At 34.0% G+C, this 22,842-nt stretch overlaps 2 protein-coding genes across 8 annotated transcripts; both read right to left on the bottom strand.

The window, feature by feature from the left end:
- Nucleotides 1–881: 881 nt before the first annotated feature.
- LOC100811146 (1-phosphatidylinositol-3-phosphate 5-kinase FAB1B) lies at nt 882–11,274 on the bottom strand. Of its 5 annotated transcripts, none has more exons than XM_006593907.3 (12): nt 10,769–11,274; nt 9,647–10,377; nt 8,378–9,121; nt 7,320–7,473; nt 6,773–7,117; nt 5,280–6,146; nt 4,857–5,185; nt 4,115–4,238; nt 3,861–4,031; nt 2,214–3,731; nt 1,826–2,092; nt 882–1,490 (listed from the first exon to the last, which is right to left on the bottom strand). In XM_006593907.3, the coding sequence occupies exons 2-12, from the start codon at nt 10,258–10,260 to the stop codon at nt 1,185–1,187; spliced, it is 5,439 nt and encodes a 1,812-aa protein (XP_006593970.1). In that variant the 5' UTR covers nt 10,261–10,377; nt 10,769–11,274; the 3' UTR covers nt 882–1,184. The 5 variants fall into 5 exon arrangements, with proteins under 5 accessions (XP_006593970.1, XP_006593969.1, XP_006593971.1 ...); XM_006593906.3 differs by having other exon boundaries at nt 9,647–10,357; XM_006593908.3 differs by having other exon boundaries at nt 9,647–10,340.
- A 1,754-nt stretch (nt 11,275–13,028) lies between these two features.
- LOC100810604 (uncharacterized) lies at nt 13,029–16,900 on the bottom strand. 3 transcript variants are annotated; one of them, XM_003542335.5, is made up of 5 exons: nt 16,667–16,900; nt 15,450–16,369; nt 15,006–15,206; nt 14,413–14,608; nt 13,029–13,477 (listed from the first exon to the last, which is right to left on the bottom strand). In XM_003542335.5, exons 2-5 carry the CDS (start codon nt 16,320–16,322, stop codon nt 13,293–13,295), a joined length of 1,455 nt encoding a protein of 484 aa, XP_003542383.1. In that variant the 5' UTR covers nt 16,323–16,369; nt 16,667–16,900; the 3' UTR covers nt 13,029–13,292. The 3 variants fall into 3 exon arrangements, with proteins under 3 accessions (XP_003542383.1, XP_014620934.1, XP_040863971.1); XM_014765448.3 differs by having other exon boundaries at nt 16,739–16,900; XM_041008037.1 differs by lacking the exon at nt 16,667–16,900 and adding an exon at nt 16,557–16,605.
- Nucleotides 16,901–22,842: the final 5,942 nt, after the last annotated feature.

The following is a 22,842-nucleotide window of genomic DNA, read 5'->3' as shown; positions in this document are numbered from 1 at the left end:
AGTCTTGATTATCAGTCGAATATGATCGATTTTGGGTCCAAATATCCTCAACCGATCAAATCCGAAAGCTAGAGAATGTAGCCCTTTCTGGCAGTACAAGTAATCAGGAAATTCGGGTTCGGATAGACCAGGTAACTAGTTAAGTTGGATGGATAAATTCAGATTCATTTCGCACACAAGCAATATCTAATATTTATATATTCATATCTATTTGTGAGAAGAGTTGTGAATATTATAAACATTCGTATAATTACTTAGTATATAACATAACACTGTAGAATTATAGAGTAAAATCCTTGAAATTGTAAAGTGTTGTTTCAGAAATAGAAAATTCTTAAAAGAAACTCCTTAAATTAAATTTGTTAATCATGTTACTTTCTGTCTTTAACTTCGTCACGAACTACAATGATAAGTTGTATGTCAAAGATGATAGTAATTTTAATTTCAAGAATTTATTTACCAAGAAAATTTCATAAATGAAAGAATGCAACACTGAACTAAAGGGCGAAACTATGGAAACTTCAAAATTAATCTTATCATAAACTCATTTATAGTTTCTATTGTCTATCATTAGTATTATTAGGATATAGAATTATAGATGAATAAAAGATAATCAATTGAAAAGCTAACAAAACACTTGAGAGAGAGGAAGCAACATTTTTTCTAATTTTAGGGACTAACACCACCCGACACTTACTCAAAAAAATAGTAGTACTTGACATGCTAAGAACTTAAGATGGTAAGGTCATAGTGTAAATTAGAAAGAAACAATTTTCAAATATATACTTTCACACGGGTCATATAACAGTGAGGTAAGAATTTATCAACGCCTTTCACATGCGTAGAAAAAGAAACGCGGTGTGCAATTCAATAATAGGTTGTGAACTTTAAATCAAATTTACGACAGATTATGAAAGCAAGAGATTAAATACATGATATAAAAAAATGTATAAAAAAGAAAGAGGAGGAGAATCGCTGTACACTTAGTTACCCTTTCAACAATCTCTGGTAACAGGAGGTGCACCTCCATTGCTTAAGGGACACAAATCAACAGCAGCTGCATTATGCAGGAGACAAATATTAAGGGCATAAGGAAGGAGAGACCCGTGTCAATGATGTATGCTGGAATGGTAACATTTACAAGATTCAAACTTTGACCACATCAATGAAATGAGTCCCATGCCTCACGCATTTTCGTCACAAATGTCAGATTGGGACCCACTGGGGTGTAACTCTGGAGGGGACCATTGATCTGGCACCATAAGAAAATATAAGCTCATGGCTTTCCTAAACCGTTTCTTGTACTGCTGTGGTGATATCACAGTTGGAGAAGTGTTCTTGGGTCCACCAAGGATGCCTGAGGTCTTCACCCAAGTTTCAAGGTGTTTGTCCCATGTATACTGCCTCATAAAATCAATGATACCTAAAACCAACTCATGCTTTTCCTCATCCACGCCAACCAGCAATGAGTAGTCCATCACATATATTGACTGCAACAATCAATATGCACAATATTAATGGATGTTTTACAGGCACATGAACTCTAACTAATGCATTTGGATGCTAATACACTCCCACTTGTTTTTTAGGAATATGTTAGGATGCTATAACTTGGATTTGTTAAATTTAAAATACTCCCAAAGATGCAGCTTATACACTAATTTATTAGTAAACACACGCATACCTATAATATCTAATCATAAGTTCTCCCTCCTAACATCATAATAGAAGCAAAGAAGGAAAAGAAAGTTGCAAGAAAATCCATGAAAGTACACCTAAATACTAGAATATAAAGAATTGAACTTGTGAAGGGCATCAGACTTACTGCAAGGAAGGCAGTATCATTCCACACAGCCCTCTCGAGCAACCGTTTTGCCTTGTTCCCAACAAATATTGGAGAGGTTGGCATAGCTTCAATGAGATTCTGATCCAGCAGCACTTTATTGCTCCCACTTGTATCTGGATTGTACCGTGAACGAGAAGAACCTTTGAGATCATAAAGCCGTCTAATGTTACGCCTGTAAAGAAGATTTTCCATAACCAAAACATCCATCTTTGTTTCCTTCCCTCCTTTGAGGTGCTTTGATGTTACCTTCACGGAGAAGACAAAACCACACCCAATGAGAACAGAAAAACATCAATGATTTGCACTAGGAAAAACAATGGTTGTTCACAAGAAAGATTCAAGCCAACTCTTAATTAACAAAAAGTACCTGATAAATCCCCAAGATCTTCGCAAGACAAGTTGGACTTCCTGTACTGATTGACTCAGATAAATACTTAAAATAAGCTGGTGCAAACTTAGTAAACGACTCAAGCTCTGTTTTTGTAACCTGTTTGATGATAAATCTATCGTCCAGGGTTTTTGCAAAGAAAACATTGCTCTTTCCTCCCTGAGCTCCCCACTTCTTACAACGACTAAGGGACCGCACAAAATCTAACTCAGAAGGGCAACAAGTTCTTCTTAAAGCCTCAAATCTTTTTGCATAGTAGCAAGTTACAGTATATTTCACTTTTCCAAGGGAGCCATCATCAGTAAAAGAAACCCTTGCATGCAAATCCTTTGTGTATGAGAATGGATCCCCAGCCGGCAAACTCCGAGACCCAGAAGTGGGTAACACATTCTCATCAAAAGAGCCAAGACTTCTGTAGGTATTAGTAATTGTCTCATCAAAAGAGTTGAGAGAAAGTAGACTTGTTGAATCAAAGAGTGGCAATGAAATTGAACTGTCTCCACTCTCTTTAGGTCTATCATATTCTAACATCTGCATATGATAATCCATTGACACAAGCACATACGCTATAACACTAGTGGGTTCATCATCGTAGACAGGCACTATGGTATCATTAGTGCTGGCTGGAAGAAGCAATCTAGCACCTGTCTGGCGCTCCAGCTCTCGAAATGATAAAATGTGAACTGGGTTGTACTCAACAAGCTTCTCAGTATTGAAGGAAGAAGTTTTGTTGAATGAACCAAAGACATTTGCAAAAGGTATTCCTTTCCATTTAGTATCAAGTCCTTTGGAAAGCAATTTAGAGTAATTAGTGCATCCTGCCTCAATCCCACCTATATTAGCACTATAAATATCAGAATTTGATTTTGATGTAACTATATTTGCCACAGGTGAATGAACAGCCACAGCTGCTGCATCAGGAGGTAGACAACCATTTTCTTTGAGTGATAAATTTGTCGGATGACCTTCACCTGTCCATGCAGCATCAAGGGTATCAGATAAATTAGCCACAAAAGGAGATTCCCCCTCGGACAAAGCCCTCCGTACAGCCCCTCCAAACTCCACAGAATCAGATTTATCATTGATATTGGCACCACCAGAAAGAGAAAGATCAACCTTATCATGATTTGTGTCTTTGCCCTTGTCCTCACTTTTGACCACAGGGTGGCTAAGGTGGCTAGTGTTTTCTAAATTTAGGTTTCCATCAGGTTTTGTTCCCAAAAGAAAGGAATCACAACTGCTATGGCCTCTTGCTGGCCTAGTGGCAACATCTGCTTCGATAACCTTTTCCCTAGAACCAAGCAACTTCTCTCTATGATTTAAGCTCTTCAAGTTTTCTTGAAGAATAATTTTACTTAGATTGGATGCATATATCAAGCGCTGGTCCCAAACATAAGAATGGATATGGATATGCCTGCACAACTTATTGAGCTCTAGAATATCAATCACAGGCTGACCAACTTTGCCCTCTTTATGCAGCAATCTTTGTAATGAGTCCTATGTAATTCAAAATTTAAATGAACCCTATCAATTTATCAGGGATTTGATCAAAAGAACAGAAGTGTAAAAATAAAAAATCCTAACCATTTGGAACCTTTTTTTTTTTGTTTTGGGGGGCGGGAGTACCTCAAATTCTTCTTTCTCATACAGCAGCATCCCTTTAAGTTCAGCAACTAGATTCCTAAAATCTGACACCCTATTTCCACCCTCCTGCAACACAGGACCTGAAACCTTCTCTGAAATTTGATGCAGCACATTGCACACTTCACTAAACAGTATTTCAGCCTTGTTATGCAGCTGGTGGACATGATCAACAATCTCATAAATACAGAAGGAATTCAGAAGGGGATTCTATATTTCAACTAAGAATAGCTACCAACCTCATTTGCTTCTTTTTGTAGCCAGTCCTGACTATCATAGTTGAATTCCAGTTTGGGTGGGGGAAGATAAACAGAATGAAGGTGAATTGAAGCATAACGAAAGCAGGCAACCATCTTCCCAAAACTGCACACAGAAAACAACTATTCAAGAAGACAACCAAAAGTTGTATATAAGTTATTTTTATTTGACAGTCAGACATGTGAGTATTTCAACTGCTTCACAATCCTAAATGATACAGTTCACCATCAACTAACTGCTCTTAAATATTCCTATAATTACTTTGTGGGCATTTGTTTCAAGGTATAACATTGTATTGCTAGGAATACTATAACCAGGAATGTTATTCTTGAGCACATTCAAAAATCCGTTTGGCTAAATTTTAACAATCCCAGAAATATTATTTAAAATTCAAAATAATTAATAACAAAATAATAGAGTAGAAATGGAAGTTAGAATTGGGTTAGAAATACCTTCCCATATTCTCATGGTAATATAACTTACCCACCCTTCATCATGGGAATAAAAATGGAGTAAAACCAAGTATTGTTTCTTTCCTTGGCAAAAACAGTCCTGGGAAATTTTTTTGAAGCTTGTAACAAACATAAAAATATTAAATTCCTAAGTTCACATTCCCAAGTGTAAGAGTTTAAACCACTCCTTGACTCCCCTTTACTCTTTCAAGCAAATATTCCACCACACCCTAATTTATTATAGATTCAATTTAGGAGGAGAAAAGTGTACCCATAGAATCTTAAACAATCTCTGTGGAGAGAATGACCACAACTTGCAACCCTGCTTGCTGCTGCATGATTTGAAAAACTCAGCTCCAAAAATTTCCCAAAGGATAAGCCCCAGGCAGCATCAGACATAACTACTCTTCGTGTAGCACGAGGAAAACCATGTATGCGAGGACATTTCAGGCACCTGTGCCACATCCAAATTTTACCTTCTCGTTCCCCTGGTAAAGCAAACTCCGATTTCTTAACGGAAATTGTCAGGCTGCCTTGCTGATGAGTATAACAATGAACATGAGCTTCTGATGGCAACTCACATGAGCAGCAAGTGTAACTCTAATAAAGAAACATTATCAGTTGTGAGGTCATAAGGTAGCCATTGTTGATAAAATTTATTTAATGAAAGAAATAATTTTGGAAGAACAAATACCGGATCAAGTAGTTGATCTCTCAAAAACCGTCCCAAAGGCTTATCAGAACTTCCATAGTATTTAATTCTTACAAGATGGGACCTTTCACAAACAGTTCCTTTCCACACACGTGTTGATAAAAAGACCAAAATACTCTGATGGTCAGAAGTTGAGGGAGGAAAATCTTCTTTTGAATGTATCATGTCATCATGATTATTATTGTTATTATAATTATTAGTATCATGTTTTATATAAGGTGGCTCAGGGTTAGCTCCTTGATAAGCAGACAATGCTGCAGCTCTGAGGTGGCTATTTCCATCTTGCTGTGAAGACTCAAAAGTACCAAAAGAATCTGAAATAAGATCATTGTTCAACATAGTTTCCCTTCTCTCATCTAGTCTGTATTGAAAAAATTCCATGGGACATTTCTTATCATCCTCCTTAGAAGAAGTATTTGAAAGGAAACTATTGCAGTTGGAAGATGGCATATCCTGAGCTGATTGGGTAATACCTCCAGACACTTCATGCATATGGATTGAGTCACCCACCAATGATCTTTCAGTGGACTCACAGCAGCTAGATGGGCTTCTTTCTGTCTTGTAGATGTCATTAGATTGTGGTTCTTCTTTAAAAGCTTTTGCTCCCTGAGACTCTCTAGCAGTGAGAACAGAAAATCCAGGGATAGTGGAAATGGATCTCACAATACTAGATGGTTTATCAGGTAATGCAACAGTTATGGGAGATTTCAAGGGAAACTCTAGAGGTGAAGCACCTTCATCAGCCAGAAAAGATGTCTCCAGTGCCAGATGATAGGCTGCAAAGATTCCATATTGGATCACATGTTTCACCTTCTTCAACTCATCCCCATTGGCACCCTTCAGCAAGATCTTCAAAGTAAAGCAAAAAAATACACATAATAAATAAATAAAAATATGGAGGGGGAGAAATAGTAAAGCAACAAACAACTCAACTTTTCTTTACAAATTACTATTCCCTGCTAACTATGATAAAGTTGTTAGGTTAATCAAGAATAGAAAATTACATATTAATTTCAACCAGTAGTGAAGAAGGCAAACAATCAGCTAGGAACAGTTGCACTAGAGACAGCAACTCCTACATAATGTTATGTAATGAATTTCAAAAGTTGCAATTCGTGAATTTATGTGCTAATTTTAAATGATTTTTGGTTCCCCTTGCCATCATCAGCTTAATTGTCTGACGAGGTTATACAACATAATATTTAATCAGTTGTTTGAAAGAGCACAACTCAGACCTAAAAAGCTACATAAATTATACAAAATTTTCCTTCTTGGTAGTTGTCACCTGTCTTTTATTTAGCCTATGATCATGTGAAAGTATTGGTAAAGGATCTATCAAAAATTTCGGCTAACAGATAACTAATAAACTATCAAGATAACAAAGACATAATAGAGTAATTCAAAGACTGTAATAATATGTGTATGTACCAACACTGAAATTTGTGTACCAGAATATGTAAAGTTATTGAACTTACAGTGCAACCTAAAGGTTTCGGGCAACCCTCAAAGAACATCAAAGTCTTTGTTGATTTTTTCCCACCTTGCCCAGCACTACCATGCTCCTCAAAAAATTTGTCTACGTGGAATGTTTCGCAATAGCCCAGCTTCTGTGAGGTCAGATGATCAATTGAAGGGACAATCTGTGCACCAGTACAACGGGCAATACGCTCTAGAAGTGGCTTCTTAATATTCAGAACAAGCGATATGTCTTTAGCAAGAAGGTATTCTTGAGCATAACGAGATACTGACTTCTCCACCAAAAGAACATTGGGGTGATGAGCATCAATCCTTGCTACTGCCATTTTCAAATGGTCCATCTCCTGGGAATGAGTAAAAAGATGATGAAATTCAGGAATATTATTATCAGAAACAAGACTATGACAACCAAGTTTTATCCTACAAGATGAGGTCAGGTAATAGAAGTCAGATCCAAGGGAAGATTATTCAGATGTAAGGCCAGTAACAACATGCATATTTGACATAAAATTATCAAGTTTTAAGAGCTGGTTGGGTGGAAAAAACCTGCTGTAACAAAGTATCAACACTTGACAACTGGTTAGAAACACGCTGATACTCCAAAGCACCTCCAAGTATTAGAAAACGTGGTTTATCAATTTTTGCTGTCATTCGCCGATGAGCCACATTCTTTTTACATACAACTCCTTTAACCACCATGCTGGAAATAAAAAACTAAAACATCAAGACCATACAGGGACAGATAGAACACATAATGAACAAACTTATAAAGACTTCTCCCAGAACGACAATCATATGGAGCAGATAGCGCACTTTGCCATTCACCAGCCTGCTCACACGACATGTAACTTTTATTATTAAGAAAGCAAGTTGATACCAGTGTACTCTCTAACTCAAAAGAAGAATTTCTGAATATTATCATTGATAATTTTACAGTACAAAGGTATTTACATTATATAGATTTAGGCTCATAACTGCTTGCCCAGAATAAGGCTATATTACAGGCAACAAGCAAACCATTCCAACTATTACCGAGAAATAAAATAAAGAAATATAATACTCTACCATCCTTAGATTGCCCCAGGTCCTGTAGCTCATCCCCCAAACAAGCACAATGAATTTAAACACTTCAGCAGACAAAAGATGCACACAGTTCTACTATATTAACTTCTTTCCAATAGTTTTTCTTTGTTTTTTGGGGAAGGGGGATCTTTCCATCCGAATTCATATGACAAACAATTAAAGGAAGAAAAGGATTAACAAGAGGAGAAGACAACAACTGTCCTTCAACATGCTGGAGTTATCCATCTACTCCATAAAATGGATTTCGCCAGCATAGCTTTTGTGGCAGATATGAACTATCCATATAGAATAGCAAAAAGGGAAAAGAAAAAGTAAGCAATGCACGTTTTGTTTCATTTGTCTATTATTATTTTTTGTCTCGAGGGGGGCATATACTATTATTACATTTTTTTTCTCAGTTTGTTTTTATTACTGGTATACGGAAAACCCTGAAATATAATATATACATATATAACCACTTGTCCACTTGTATCTTAACCTAAAAGCTTAAGCTTTTGGGGTAGTTGGTTGTTGACAATTACCTTTCATTTTGATGTCCACAAGCTATGCATTTAACCTTTACATACCCACCAGGATCCATACCTCCACCTCTGCTCGTATCTGGCTTCAGAAGTGTAGCAGCTTCCCAAGACAAAGCAGTAATTATATCCAACCAACTCTCTTTTCCATCTTCATCACAAGTATTTAGGTTTTCCACTTGTAATAGCTGAGCTACCAGGGCTCTAAAATGCCTTTCCACTACAGTCTTCATGGCCTTCCTATGATCTTCACTTGTTTTATCTCTGCTACGACATTCTCCAGAGCCAAAACTAGTGGAGGATCGTAGATATCCCCATTCCCCACCTCCAGTAGTACCTTCATCTTCGTCATCATCATAAAGAACAGCTTCTCTATCATCCTCTTCATCTTCTGGCTCAGGAGGTATCCACAGTAGTCCATTACTCTCAAAATCCACAGGCTCCGCATAATTGCTCTCCTCATGATAAGGAGAAGTTTCACATCCATCAGCATGATCATGCTCATCGTCTTCTTTCCCAGGTACTTGAATTCCACCTACACCTTCTGGATCAAGATTCTGTGCCTGGGTTAGGCAACTCAAGTTTTTTTCCTGAATGTTATCTTCATCAGGATGCATTTGATGTGGCCCATAGACATGGTCAACACCATGAATGTTAACTGGATCGTCGTAGTCATGGGCATGGGAATAATGCCTTGATTCTGTATCAGAATGATAAACACCATAATCATCATCCTCATCATCACTCCTGGTTCAGAAGAATAAACATAAAATAACAGTAAGAACAGAAAAAACAAAAAGTTTGACAATAACAGCAGAATTCACCATCATTAGTATGGTGCACATGCATGATGCACTGGTCAAATATATCTTTGTACCACAAATGACATTAAGAACTAATTTGAAACAAGATCCTATCCAGACACTCTCTTTTTCAGTACTAAAAATCACCCTATATCAGCACCATTAGGTTCATCTCTAGATCAGCACATGATCACATCAAAACTTTGTAGCACAGCCTTATAAAATCCACATCTTAGCACAGCCATACAAAAACACATCTTAGCTAGACTAACATTCATCTAAGTACAACCAGATTCTCAATAAGCAAAAACTCTAGCTCATTTTCAGCCTTATTTTTAACTTTACTTGATGGGGATGCTTTCATCAGCATCAGAAATGTGAGGACATAAATGACTCCAAATATTTACAGGGAATGCAAAAACAATTACATTCAGCAATCTGAAAAAATGAACCATAAAAGAAAGAGTACCTGCTGAAGCAATGGCCAAATTGGTTAGAAGGCACATTCCCTACAGCCTCTGAGGGATTTGTACTCCTCCCAGAATTTAAATTTTCTTGATCATCTGTTATCTGATTCATTTGCGAAGATTGATGGGGACTATACGGCACACGCTGATAAGGCCCAGTTGTATAAGGAACTGAACCAGCAGTGCTGCTGCTACTATGACAGGTGCAACTGGACTTAGTGCTGACCAAGCTTGTTGTAGATGGTGAAGGGCTGAGACAAGGGGTAGCCGAAGGATCTGCACTGCCATTATTATCAACTGTTGTTACTTGCTCCCATTGTTTAAAACAATAGTTACAGACCCTTATCCTCTCCCAATCTTCGCGGCCAGTATTTGCCTCATCCGATGGAACAGGAACAGAATTGGCAGTGCATTTTGCACAGAAAACTCGACCACAGATTCGACAGTGATGCCTGCGGTTGAATATTGTGAACTGTGAATCACACTCATAGCATACCCTACAACTCTGATCCGGCATCCAGAAGTCCCTCGACACATTTAGTGGTTCCGCCCTTCGAGGGATCCAAGACCTAACTACATCAACAAAGTCAGATATTTTCTTGTCCGGGGTGCCCATGGACTGTGATTCCACCCAAGCCCTCTCATTATGAGTCCCTCATTGACCAGCCTTGTTAACATTCCATCCGATCTATGATGCTGGTGAGAACCATATCCTCGAAAACAAATAAATATTCTTCAAAAATCAAAATCAAGGAAAAGTGGAAAACCAAACACATCCTTGCACTAGTATATCCAGCAATCACCATGTTTTTACTTTAAAAATATAACGAATTGATACACAACAATATTCACTATATACTACATTACTACTACAGAAGTCGAGAGGAAATCAATTCATTGAGTCTCAAGAACTGGACAACCAAGTCAAAACTAAATCAACAGTTACATAAACTGTAAGTAGTAATAATAATAAATACACCTGTAAGGGGTTAAAACTTAAAGTTGATCAAAGAACAATGAAATAGTAAACCTAAAATCAAGTAATATATATTACTATTGCAACTTGTCCACAAACTGAAAACAAGCCAATAACAGCTAGCAATAAAAACATTGTATATAGTTACCAAATGAAATTGTTCAGACTAAGTTCCAGACCAAAAGGCATAGGCCATCATTGGCCATCGCCATGGAAAGTAAAACCCCATCATCTCAGTTCATAGGATCTTTAGTCAACTCAGCTCAATGCCTCAATTCCCAGAATACCCAGAAAGCAAATTCAATAAAAAAAAAAAAAAAAAGTGAGACAGATGCAAAAACCAACCACTCAAGCAAACAATATCACCCTAAGCTAGTTCTCAAAATTTTTTCCACTCTGTCACCGACCCACAAAGCAATCAACCGTTAAACTCTGAGCATGCATGTAAAGACAGCAACTTTTGGGGAACTGAAACCACAAACAACCGAAATCAGATCTCACAACCCCCTCCAGAAACACCCAGCAGAGTATAATAATTACAAACAGTGAGTGAGCAAACAAAATAATAATAAAATTATTATTATTATTTTATAAAACAAAACAAAAAAAAACAGATTTTGAATGAAGGGGAGAGAAGGAGAGTGAGAGAGTGTGACACACCAAAAGCAAATAGAAAAATCCTCGTTCGCTTGGCGCCACACCTTATCACGTGCGCATCCGACACTTACTACCTCATGTTATTTTTTCATTCTTTATTAATTTCTGATGTTTATTTTTCATGTTAATTTATTATTCTCATTTTTTATACATTATTTTGTTTAAAGTTGTTAGAAGAAATACCAACCAACCGCCACGCGCTTTGGATATCTGTAAATCTACCATCTTGTATAATTACACGTGGTTTCTGTAATTAATACGTAGTGTCATTTTCTATATTTATCTTTTTTTTTTGTGATTATTATTATTATTTTCTTTTCTCAGGATCACGATTATTTGCTTTATTTTTCTCCTTTCACAGTCACGAGAAATTTGACCTACTTTCGCTAAAATGGCGTGTGACTAGAACTATCTATTGCTATGGTTTTCAAAAGTAGAACTGAAATAAATTTATTGACACCAATTTTATACCTATAAAATGAATGTATTTTTGTCTAAAATTTAAGAAAATTAAATGACATGAAACTGAAAAGGGAAAGGGAAAATGAAATGAAGCAGAAAATAGATTTTTAACTCATACTAATATTTTGCTGAGTTTACAAGGAAAGAAAATAATAATAAAAATTATTATTCTAGAAATAAAGTTGAGTTTAAATTTTATTATATTACCTATGTAAATATTTTTACATTATCAATCAATAAAAAAATTATTCTAAATATAATTTTTAAAATAATTATTGTAGAAGTAAACAAAATTATTATTCATGTCAATCTTTGATAGGAAGATAATGAAAAAAAAAAGTTTTCATTCATCAGTACATTCTTATTAAATTTTAAATTTGTTTTAAAATAAATTTTCATGTCAATTAATAAACTATCTTGAATTCTCTATAAAAAAACTTGAATTCATTAATATCATGAATTTTTATAAATTGAAATATAATAAAAAGAAAAGAAATCAAATTATACAGTATAATTTTAATAATTATTACATTATTTTCTTGATATAGAATGTTCAACTGTTGAATTCTATTTATATGTTATAAAAATCATTTGTGTTAAATTTTGTTAAAATTACATAATAAAAAAATAATCAAATGATTTATATTTTAATATATTTTAAAATATTTATATTATATTAATTTTAAAGTGAACAAGATAATAAATGATTTTAAATTAATATGAAATTTTATATATGTGAAAAAAAACTTTTAATCCAAGAATAAGTTTTAAAAAAATATTATTCAATTAAAAGTTATAAAATAACATAATTTAATCCCTCCTCAATTAAAAATTTAAAACAATGAAAAAAAAAACCATTGAATAAACTGAAATCTTGTTAATTTTGGAAGAGATTTTTTTTTATGTAAGGGTAATAAAACAAAGGCTAAACATGGAATTGACTATCCTCAAAGCTTCAAAACACACAAGATTATTTTTCTTTTTGGTAATATATGATCTCTTGTTCACACTATTTAAAATAGAAAAAAAAATTATGCAATAATAGTGTAAATAGTTTTAAATTGTCATTCAACCCACATGTATAATAAATTTACTGACTTTTAAGATAACTATTTTAAAATAATTCTTTTAAGATAACTATTTTAAAATAATTCAATCCATCATTTATAATTGAATGACAATATAAATAATTGAATGACAATATAAAGTGAATAGGCATTGAACTTTTTTAAATATTACCAACTTACAATTTCAGTTCGAGGAAAGTCCCACAGCAAGAATAACAAGAATTCAGCAAACGAATAGAACTTATTTCACCAATTGTCTATGTACAATTAGTCTAACATATTCACATTATAAATTCGTGTATTAGATATATGGATCATTTGTAGTAAACATATGATGTATAACTGAATTATGAGGAGATCCCTCATCCATACATTTCAGAAATCCATGTAGAACTAGAACTGTATATACATCAGGCACTATTTATCACACCACTTGCAGAAGACAGAAAAAATGATGCAATTCTGTAACTGGAACCAGGGACCAGCTTAGAATCGTAGACAGGAATATAGTTCTTGAAGACTGCCATACAAGGGTTGAGCAGCCTTTGGTCTGTCCACCATTCCCAGTAGAATGTCAGATGTGGTGAGGTAAGGATCACCATAAAAGCACAAATTGGCATCCATCCTGGTTGCAACTATATTTCCTTCCAAAGACACTCCCACAAATGCACCTACAGTTTGGCAACATTCCATGTCGTTAGCTATACTTTCAAACATCATCTATCACAAACATTAATCATGAAAATAAAATAAGAAACAATACTAAAAACAAGGTAGTAGGCACAACCGCACAAGTAGACAACAATAATAAATGATGTGCCAAGGCAATTAAGACACAACTATGATAAGCACCCGAGCACTTGGAGAACCCTCCCTTAGCTGTCAAGGGAAGAGAACCAAGTCGCTTGAGGACTTCACCATCCCATACTACTAGATGTGAGACTTAGGCACTCCATAATACCCAAGTACCTATCATAGCACCACCCCTGAGAGCTGAAATCCAAGCAACAATACTCTAACACTTTGCTCAACCTTCCTAGTTTCTGGTCATCCCCTCCACAGGTAGCAGTTATCCAAGCGACAATACTCTAATGCCAATACTCTTTCTGAGCACTGACAACTAGCTCTTAAATCAACTAACAAGCACCCAGCATTGGAGGCACCCTCCCTTAAAAGCTAGCTGTTAAGGGGGGACAACCAAACCACTCGAGTAGTCCACCAAAACGGGGACATAGTACTCAATGTGGGCCTTAGACGCCCCGTAATACCCAAGTCCCTATCAAACTTTTTGAAGAGTGTGTGTACATGGAAAGAGTGTGTTGCTGGCAGTAGCAGTTATCTACTTATCTACCACAGTAACCACACATCATTCTAGTTTCCTTAAAACTTGATACCTAGGTTTGAGTAGAAATAACATTACACAACCTTAACAACATATTAGATAGATGTTGAACCTATTCAATTTGAAAACCATAGTTTGGATACTAACATGATAACTAATGGCCCAAATATGCCCATGCATTTAAATGAAATTAAAAAATGTAATTGGCATTACATGCAAAAAGATCCAGCAGTATGCCAAAAAAAATAAAATCACCATAATTACCTTTACTGCAACTGTAAGTGTAACACATGCCAGAGCCTCTGTCACCAGCACGAATATCTGCCTCAAGCACTCTCCCAACAGGCCCTGCTGCAGCACTACAACCAGCACCCAGAGAAAAATGCATACGGCTGCAGAATGTCTTCACAGCTTTCATATCACGAAGAACAACTATAAAATCCATAAGTTCACCACCAATCTGGGAATATGGGATGAACACATATAATCCATCAGTCAAAAATAAATTCATAACCAAATCAACACAATCATGTATGACCAGAGAGACTTTTTATATTCTCTATTGATTTTTTTATATTCTCTTTTTAAATGATTTCATACAACAACAAAACTTTGTCCCACTAGGTGAGGTCAGTTATACTACCAATCCAAGAGTGTTTCATATAAATAAGTCACAAAGAATATTCATGTCAATCAAAATTAAGAAATGAAGGAAATTCCAGACACAAACAAATTTCAAAATGGCTCCACCTCCATCTGGTATATTCTTTCTCCATTTTTTCTATCAAACCATATCAGTGAGCATAACCATAGTCAAAATTCTAAAGATAAACTAAACTAGTATATATTTTCCTTACCTGAGCACCCCATCCTAAACCCAGGGAGAATATTGCTGACGGTGCAGACCATGATCCGTCTGATCTTCGAGCAACAACCAAGCCAGTACCCAGTTTGTAAGAGACTAGTGCACCAGCTTTAGCAACTGTTAAAATTGCTAGGCCCTTGGCACTTTTAAGAACAGTTAAAGGAATGGACTTCTCAGGATTGGATTTGGCCACCTGCCAACAGAAAAGTATTTCACATAAGATAAAAGCAGTAAAGGCTCATATCCTGAAAAACCTTACCTCGATACTTGATGGATATATTACATCAGCAAAGCAGTCAGTGCAGAAATTTGAATCCAAAATAATACTAATAATAAAATGGTAATCAGAGATTACATTTTGTCATTGGAAAAACAGCATGAGTTATTTGCTTAATGAAAACTTCTTCGATGAAATTACAAAAACAAATTGACTAACCTGACAGTAGTTTCTTAATGTATTAGATGCTTTATAAATCTCATGCTCCATAGATAAACCAATAGGAAGATTAATCCATCCTCTAGCACAAGTCCAGTCCGTGACATCATGCTTAGCCCCCTGTACGGCATTGCTTATGGTGTTGATCAGAACGCCCTGTAAAGGATCAAGCCGATCATAGCAGGCATCACAAACCCTTTGGGGATTTCTTTCCCTGAACCCAACAGGCATTAAACACCGCCCCTTTGTACATGTTCGACAGAAAATCCCCCCACAAAACCTGCAATGATGTCTACCACGGGTAATCGCAGTAAAAGGAGCACTACATTGCATACAAACAGTAGTAGAACTATCAGGGAGCCACTCAGGGGGTTCAGCTTCCAAGACCTCTTTGTAAGAACTATAATCAATTCCATTTGGCAGACAAAGTGGCGGAGCACTTGGCGTGTACACCGAAGAGTCAAGGAAAACATCCCCATTCTTTCCAGAGTCAAAAAATGACACATTTGAACTTGGGAGCTGCTGGTTTGCAGTAACACTCGGAGCCTTGGTCCGTCCAGACAAAATAGCAAAGATCCCAGAAAGCACATTCTTCAAGTTCACCTCAGGCGGCCTGTTAGAGGGTACAATACCACGAGCATCATCACCTGATTCATAACCTCCATCAAACAAGTCATCATCCTCAGAGGGAAACTGATACAATGTCTCTTTGTTAGACAACGTTGGGACTAATTGGCCACACGGGGTACCAGGCATAAGCTCAGACCACACAGATTCAACATGATGATTTATATCATCGTAGCCAAAATGGGTATTCTCCTTTTCTAGCTTAGATAATGAAGAATACGTAACTCTACCATCAGAGGATGCCATTTAGCAATCAAACCACACTACATCTACTTAAATATAACAATCCGAAACTGCAATAGAAAGTTCCAACGTTACAAACTTTATTAAAGGAGCACAGGGAAAATCAGACAATCAGTAAATGGAAACACAACTTAAAGGGCAAACATAAAATTGAACAGGGACAACAAGGATTTTTTGGAAAAACACGAACTGTGCATCGAATTGCATGCAGAAAAATCAATCGCGCAGAGAAAATACCAAGACCAAGCGCGTGAAGGATGTGAAATTAGGGTTTTGATGCCTAAGATAACTAAGGATGAAGTAGGAGGATTACATGGATTATAAAAAAGAATGATACTAATAATCACCTTTAATTGAATGATTGACGCAGGAAAGCTTAATTGAGTTTAAGCAAATTGGGAATCGAATCGGCGATATACCTAATTGAAGTGGAAAAGGGGCAGAAGAAGATAAGAGAGTTTAATGAAGCGACAGAACCTCAAAGAAAGTTTATGGGAAATTGAATTGGATTATCCGATAAATTGGACGACGTCGTTGAGACGACTGTACTTGCGTAACTGCCACACATCGTGTATGCTGTTGTTTCGGGTTCGGGTTATGTTCTAATTAAATTCTTTAATTTTTATTACATTTTTTAAAACTTTAATATATTTTTATTCTTTAATTTTTTAGATAACTTTATTTTTTATCCTTCAAATTTAAATTTAATATTTTTAGTCCTATGATTTTAAAAATGAAATCGAGTTTTTTTTTGGTAACGTACGAGACTAAAAAGTCCAAAAACTAAACAACAATTACACCCGGAGCCTCGACTCCTAAAGAATCCAAAAGCAACAATTGAATCAATAATCCTATTGGGTGCTCAAAGATCACCAAGTCCTCCTCCAACTCACGAGCTCCGTTAACCAGCAAATCTGCATATTTATTTGCTTTCCTTTATAAATACATTAAAATTAGTACAAAAAAATTCCTATTTGACCCAATGAGCCATGTCGATCTAGAAATTTAGCAATCCATGTTAAAAAATAGTTGACCAACTTGACTTATTTTCATACTCTGGCTCTTTGAGTAAAATCGAGCAACCCATATGAGCATATAAATACTCAATAAGTACGTAGGATAAGGATGATAAAATGAGTCATTTGTGCAAGATAACCATCTAGCCCTAAAAAAAAGTGATAGAGTGGACTAAGTGGCTCAAAATGTCAACTTGCCTTGTTTAATTCGCTAACCCAACAACCTTGGGTAAGGTGAGTTGGCTTAAGAGACACTTGGTATTAAAAAAAAAGTGTAAATATTATTAGGTTTTAGGCATAGGTTTTTCACTATGTATTTTTTTTTAATATCAATGTTCTTAAAAAAAATCAAAATATACATTTGATATTGCTGTTAATTTATTTTATAATCTCAATTCGTCTATTGCCAATAGAAAAGTTTATGTTCAAATAAAATCCAAGCTAAGTCATTAATATTTTTTACGTCATTTATCACAATATCACTTTGAGTTAGTTTTATGAAAAAACTTGATTTTTTTTTAAGAGAAAAAAGGTTATGCATTATTAGTGTAAAAAGTTTTACATAATCATCAATCTAATCATAACCAACCATGTATAATAAATTAGTTAATTTTTAAAATAATTATCTTAAAGTTATTTAAATGACAATTTGTGATTAGATGATAATATAAAGTGCATAAGTATTAACATTTTTCTAAAAAAAATAAAATTGATAGGTCTATCAGGCAATTAATCCCTAAACATACATAAACCATGATTTTCAATCCACCATTAAGAGGTGGACCAGTTCACCCCAAAACATGTTTGGTGAGCTGGTTGGGAATGAGTCAAAATAGGTTGGGTTATAATATCAAAATACTACTATGAAAATCTTATATAAATAAATTCACTTTGATTTTCGTAATATGTTTAACTTGTTTTTTTTTAACATATTACATTTCTACTACTCTTTAATAAGATAAAATTACACTATATAGTAAAAGAGTTTAGCCCAATTGATTGATAAAAGTGTATAAACATAAACTCTTTAATATTTATCTTCAATTCTTACAAATAAAAAAATACTTTGTTCATATTATTTTTGCAAAATTACATACCAATTAACAAAGCTGATTAAAAAATACTTATACTTAAATTGAAAATCATATAAGCAAATGCTAAGTAGTCCTCTTAGGACATTAATTAAATAACTAAAGGATAAAAAATTTCATTAGAACGCATAAAATTATATTATTCATAACTTCTCTTTTATGATTTCTAGAATAAATACTTTATTCTTTTCTTTTAGATATTTAATCAATGTCCTAATGCTTTAAGTGCACTGGTTAGTAAGATGAAATTATATATATTAGTTGAAAAACTGTGCCTTTTTTTTTAGTTAGATATAACTGTGATAACCGTCTTACTAGATATTAATTACTCGCGATTGTGTTTGCGAATGATTTTAAAAAATAATTAAAAGATAAATTAAAAATAACAAATGTATACATAAAATCAATTATTTTTATTAATATTTATAAATAATCATGCTATGTATTAATATAATTTAAAAAATGTACGTATCGCATGCATCTCAGTCCTCAGACGTCGTAGCTTCGCTTTGAAAACCATCGTCCATCCATATTCCATACTGGTACATCATAAATGATATCTTATCATTTTTCTCTAGTAATTAATTACAAAAAGTGTGGAGAATAATTGCTGTCTCACCAGTTTATTTTTATCCCACAAGTAGAATTGGAAACAAAGACCTATCGTGTAACTGTAATCTTTATCATTTTTACACTCTGTAATCTTACCAGTTTTTACACTTTTTTTCACGCTTCCCTTACTTTGTGTATGTTTCTTGCACTCTTTCTGTGTAACGTGTTATGCTAGATTAAGCTTTTTCAATAACAACATTAAGAATTTCTTGTACTAACTCTCAAATATCGGTCTACGCAATCGCATTGGCACGTTCCTGAGATTTTATCAGTATATATGGATTTGGTACGAGTCTTGAGAGAATAATTTAATGGATAATCATTTTTATTTGTGTCCCAAACACAATTAGTTAACATTTTGAGGAGATCAATATTTACTCCCTTTAAGTTGTATTCATCAAATTATTACATTCGTATAGAAGAATCACATAAACACATGCATATGATAAGCAAGAATGTTTTGCTTTATTTGGTACCTTCTATTCTAGACTCGTTAACTTTTTTATTAGCTCATCTTGCTGCTTTAGTTCAATCAATGTTCCCATTCTCATCAACTTTAGGCCCCTTGTTCATAACTTCGCACAGTATGGTGCAAACTGCAATATCACCTAACAAATAATAAAATCATACGACAAGAAATTAAATTTAAAAATTTACAAATATTGATTATGGTCTTATGAAGATTAAACCTATGATTATGTGGAGAAACCTATATCCTTAAAACATATACAATAAATACTGATTGCATTTTTTTCGTATTTTTAATTGAATCTCAATAATTTCAGAAGACGTTGTAAAAAAAAAAAGAAAAATCTCCCAAGAATTTGATTAAAAAAGCGGAAAGGGTTTATATAAAAAGAAAATTTCAAGCTAGCTTATGGTTTTCAACGCTAATCCGCCACTTAATCTGCCACCCTTACAATGTGATCAACGAGTTAATTCAATTCCTTGCTTTTTGCTTAATCAAATATGTAAAACATATTAACTTTACTTTTGTGTTCCGATCCATGTAGCAGGCCTTTTTAGCTTACTTTTCGAATATGATATGTATTTCACATCCTGTTGATTTTCGCTTTTGTTATTAGTTTTATATTCAGTCATGTGGATTGATAACTGAATAAATACTCAACATTGAAAATTTCTATGAAACAATTTCCTAATTCCACGTCATAGGAAGTTCTGGATGACTTGACTTCCTCGTTATAAGCATTCATTAAATGTTAAGAAATCAATCATTGAATAATATGAAAACTTGACTAACAATAAAATAAATTTATCAGGGCTTTGTCATCTGAATTACATGAAAGGTATGAATCAAATAATAATCCGACTTTATGTTCATACACTTTTAAAATGCTTTAAAAAGTGTAAAAATAATATTTAAATTATCAGGATAACAAAATATATAATAATATATTACCACTATTAGTATTAATACACGGAGGTTACATAAAAAAATAAGAAAAAGGAAATAATTTAGTTTCAAATTAACTAGTATATTATTTTATTGATTGCAATGAATGACGTGTGTGGGTTTGAAAAAAATGTTGTCTTCGTTTGCTGAGAATGTGTTAAAGTTAAACTAAAAAAATAAAACACTGTATCATAGTAGATAAAAGAAGACAGTAAGCAGAATATGTACAAGACTATAAAGATTTTTTATAATGACATTAATATAAATTATATATATTATACTTATAATTGTCTATTGGTGTATTTGTTAGAATTTATGTCTCATGTGAGAGGCATGTGACTTATGTAGGGACTAATAAGTAAATAATTAACGATTAAGGACTAAATTGTAATTGGGCTTAATAGGAGAAGTTTCTAGGGTTGACTGCTACTTGATGGGAGTAGTGGTTATAAAAGGGGTTTAATATCCACTAACGTGAAATAGGGTCCCCTTCCTGACCAGACAAATGTTTTCTCTCACTCATAGCCATCACTAACGGAGAGAGGCAGAAAAGAAAGGCCAAAGGAAGTGAAATCTTATTTCTCTCATTTTCCAAGGAGATCAAAGTGCACCGGAGAGAAGTTCCTGAAGAGAAAGATACAAGTCTTCCTATGGAGAAAGGTACACATCATTATCTATTGTTGTTTATTGATTGTTTGTGAGAACCATAGGTTTCAAGATCCTGTTGTTTCCTATCATTGATAGTCTAGGAAACCCCTTAAGAATTTTTACATGTGGTATCAGAGCATGTGTTATGAAATTTATGATTCTCCAAGAATGATTTAATTTCTCCCAATTATGTATGAACCCTAATTATGAAATTTAGGGATAATTTAATTTCTCTCAATTATGTATGAACCCTAATTATGAAATTTAGGGATAATTTAATTTCTTTCAATTATGCATAAATCCTAATTATGAAATTTAGGAATTTTATTTTCCGCTGCATGTATTGTTTTATTGGTAATATTTTGTTATTGTTGAATACCAATTTTTGGAGAAAGATTATTTGAAAAATTATGATTATCGGAGAGAAAGCTACACGACATGTATATATTAAATTTGGAGAAAGTTTTTACTTCTAATGGTGAAAGAAAGGAAGCGTGCCATTAACGTAAAGATTCAATTCCAATTTTGAAAAGCTGCACAGGTACGTTTGTTGTAGGGAAGAATATGAAATTTTGGAAATTGCTATTTGCAACCTTATGTTTGCTATTTCCAATCCCACTTGATCCTTGAAGGTGATTAAAGGATTGAAAGTTTATATTCTGTAATTAAATTAACGTGAATGTTTTACAATTATTGGTAGCAGTAAATATATGTATATGCTACATATTTGCTTGAACGTGTTTGAATGCAAAAACACAAATAAATGTAAATATTATTTTATGGCCTAAAATGAAATTAATAGAATGACTATGAATTGTTAATAGCAATAACTATGTGCAGGCCATATATAATTGGTTGGAATTAAATGTATGTTGAATTTGTTAGTCACCAAAGTGGCCAAATTTGTAAGGTTATTTAATTCCAAATTAATGATTATTTCAATTATACTTGGTTGGAATTAAATGTATGTTGAATTTGTTAGTCACCAAAGTGACCAAATTTGTAAGGTTATTTAATTTCAACTTAATAATTATTCCAATTACTCATAGAATAATGGATGCTAAATTATATGATTATTGGTTTATGGGTAATTGAAATTCATTGTTATAAGGCATTTATGGATCGCCCAAAGGTTGATTAGTTGTTCTTATAATTAATGAATATAATTGTAGGCGATTTGTGTGTATCATTAGTTTTATTTATATGCCCAAAGGAAATAGATACTACTAATTGGTGCATATTTAATTGTCAAATAATGTTAAAATTTTATTAGCATCATTATGTTTGTATGTTGTGTGTTGGTGTATCACCCAAAGGAGAACATCAATATACATTGACCGTTATCTGAATGAATCATATGTATGACATGTATTTTATGTCTCAAAACACTTATGTGAATTTTATTATGTAATACATGTTTTGAATTCATTGGATTCTTATGTATCATTTGTGCCAATTTTAATGGGCTTAACTTCTCTGACTAAAATGAGCAAGTCCAATTTCACCTCAGTGTTTTGGATCATGATCTTGCTATGTTGGAAGAGAAATTTGTTACTATTATTGATGCTAGTAGCAATGCAAAGAAAGTTCATTATAAAGCTTGGGAAAGATCTAACAGACTCAGCCTAATGTTGATGAGAATGACTGTTGCAAACAGTATTAAGACAACTCTCCCTAAAATCGAAAGTGCTAAAAAGTTCATGTGATTAGTGAGAGAGTGCTCTCAAACAGCTGATAAGTTT

The sequence above is a fragment of the Glycine max genome, chromosome 13, assembly GCF_000004515.6.
Source record: "Glycine max cultivar Williams 82 chromosome 13, Glycine_max_v4.0, whole genome shotgun sequence".
Classification (NCBI taxonomy): domain Eukaryota; kingdom Viridiplantae; phylum Streptophyta; class Magnoliopsida; order Fabales; family Fabaceae; genus Glycine; species Glycine max.
The sequence above is the reverse complement of the archived record's forward strand: the minus strand, read 5'-3'. Positions and strand labels throughout refer to the sequence as shown.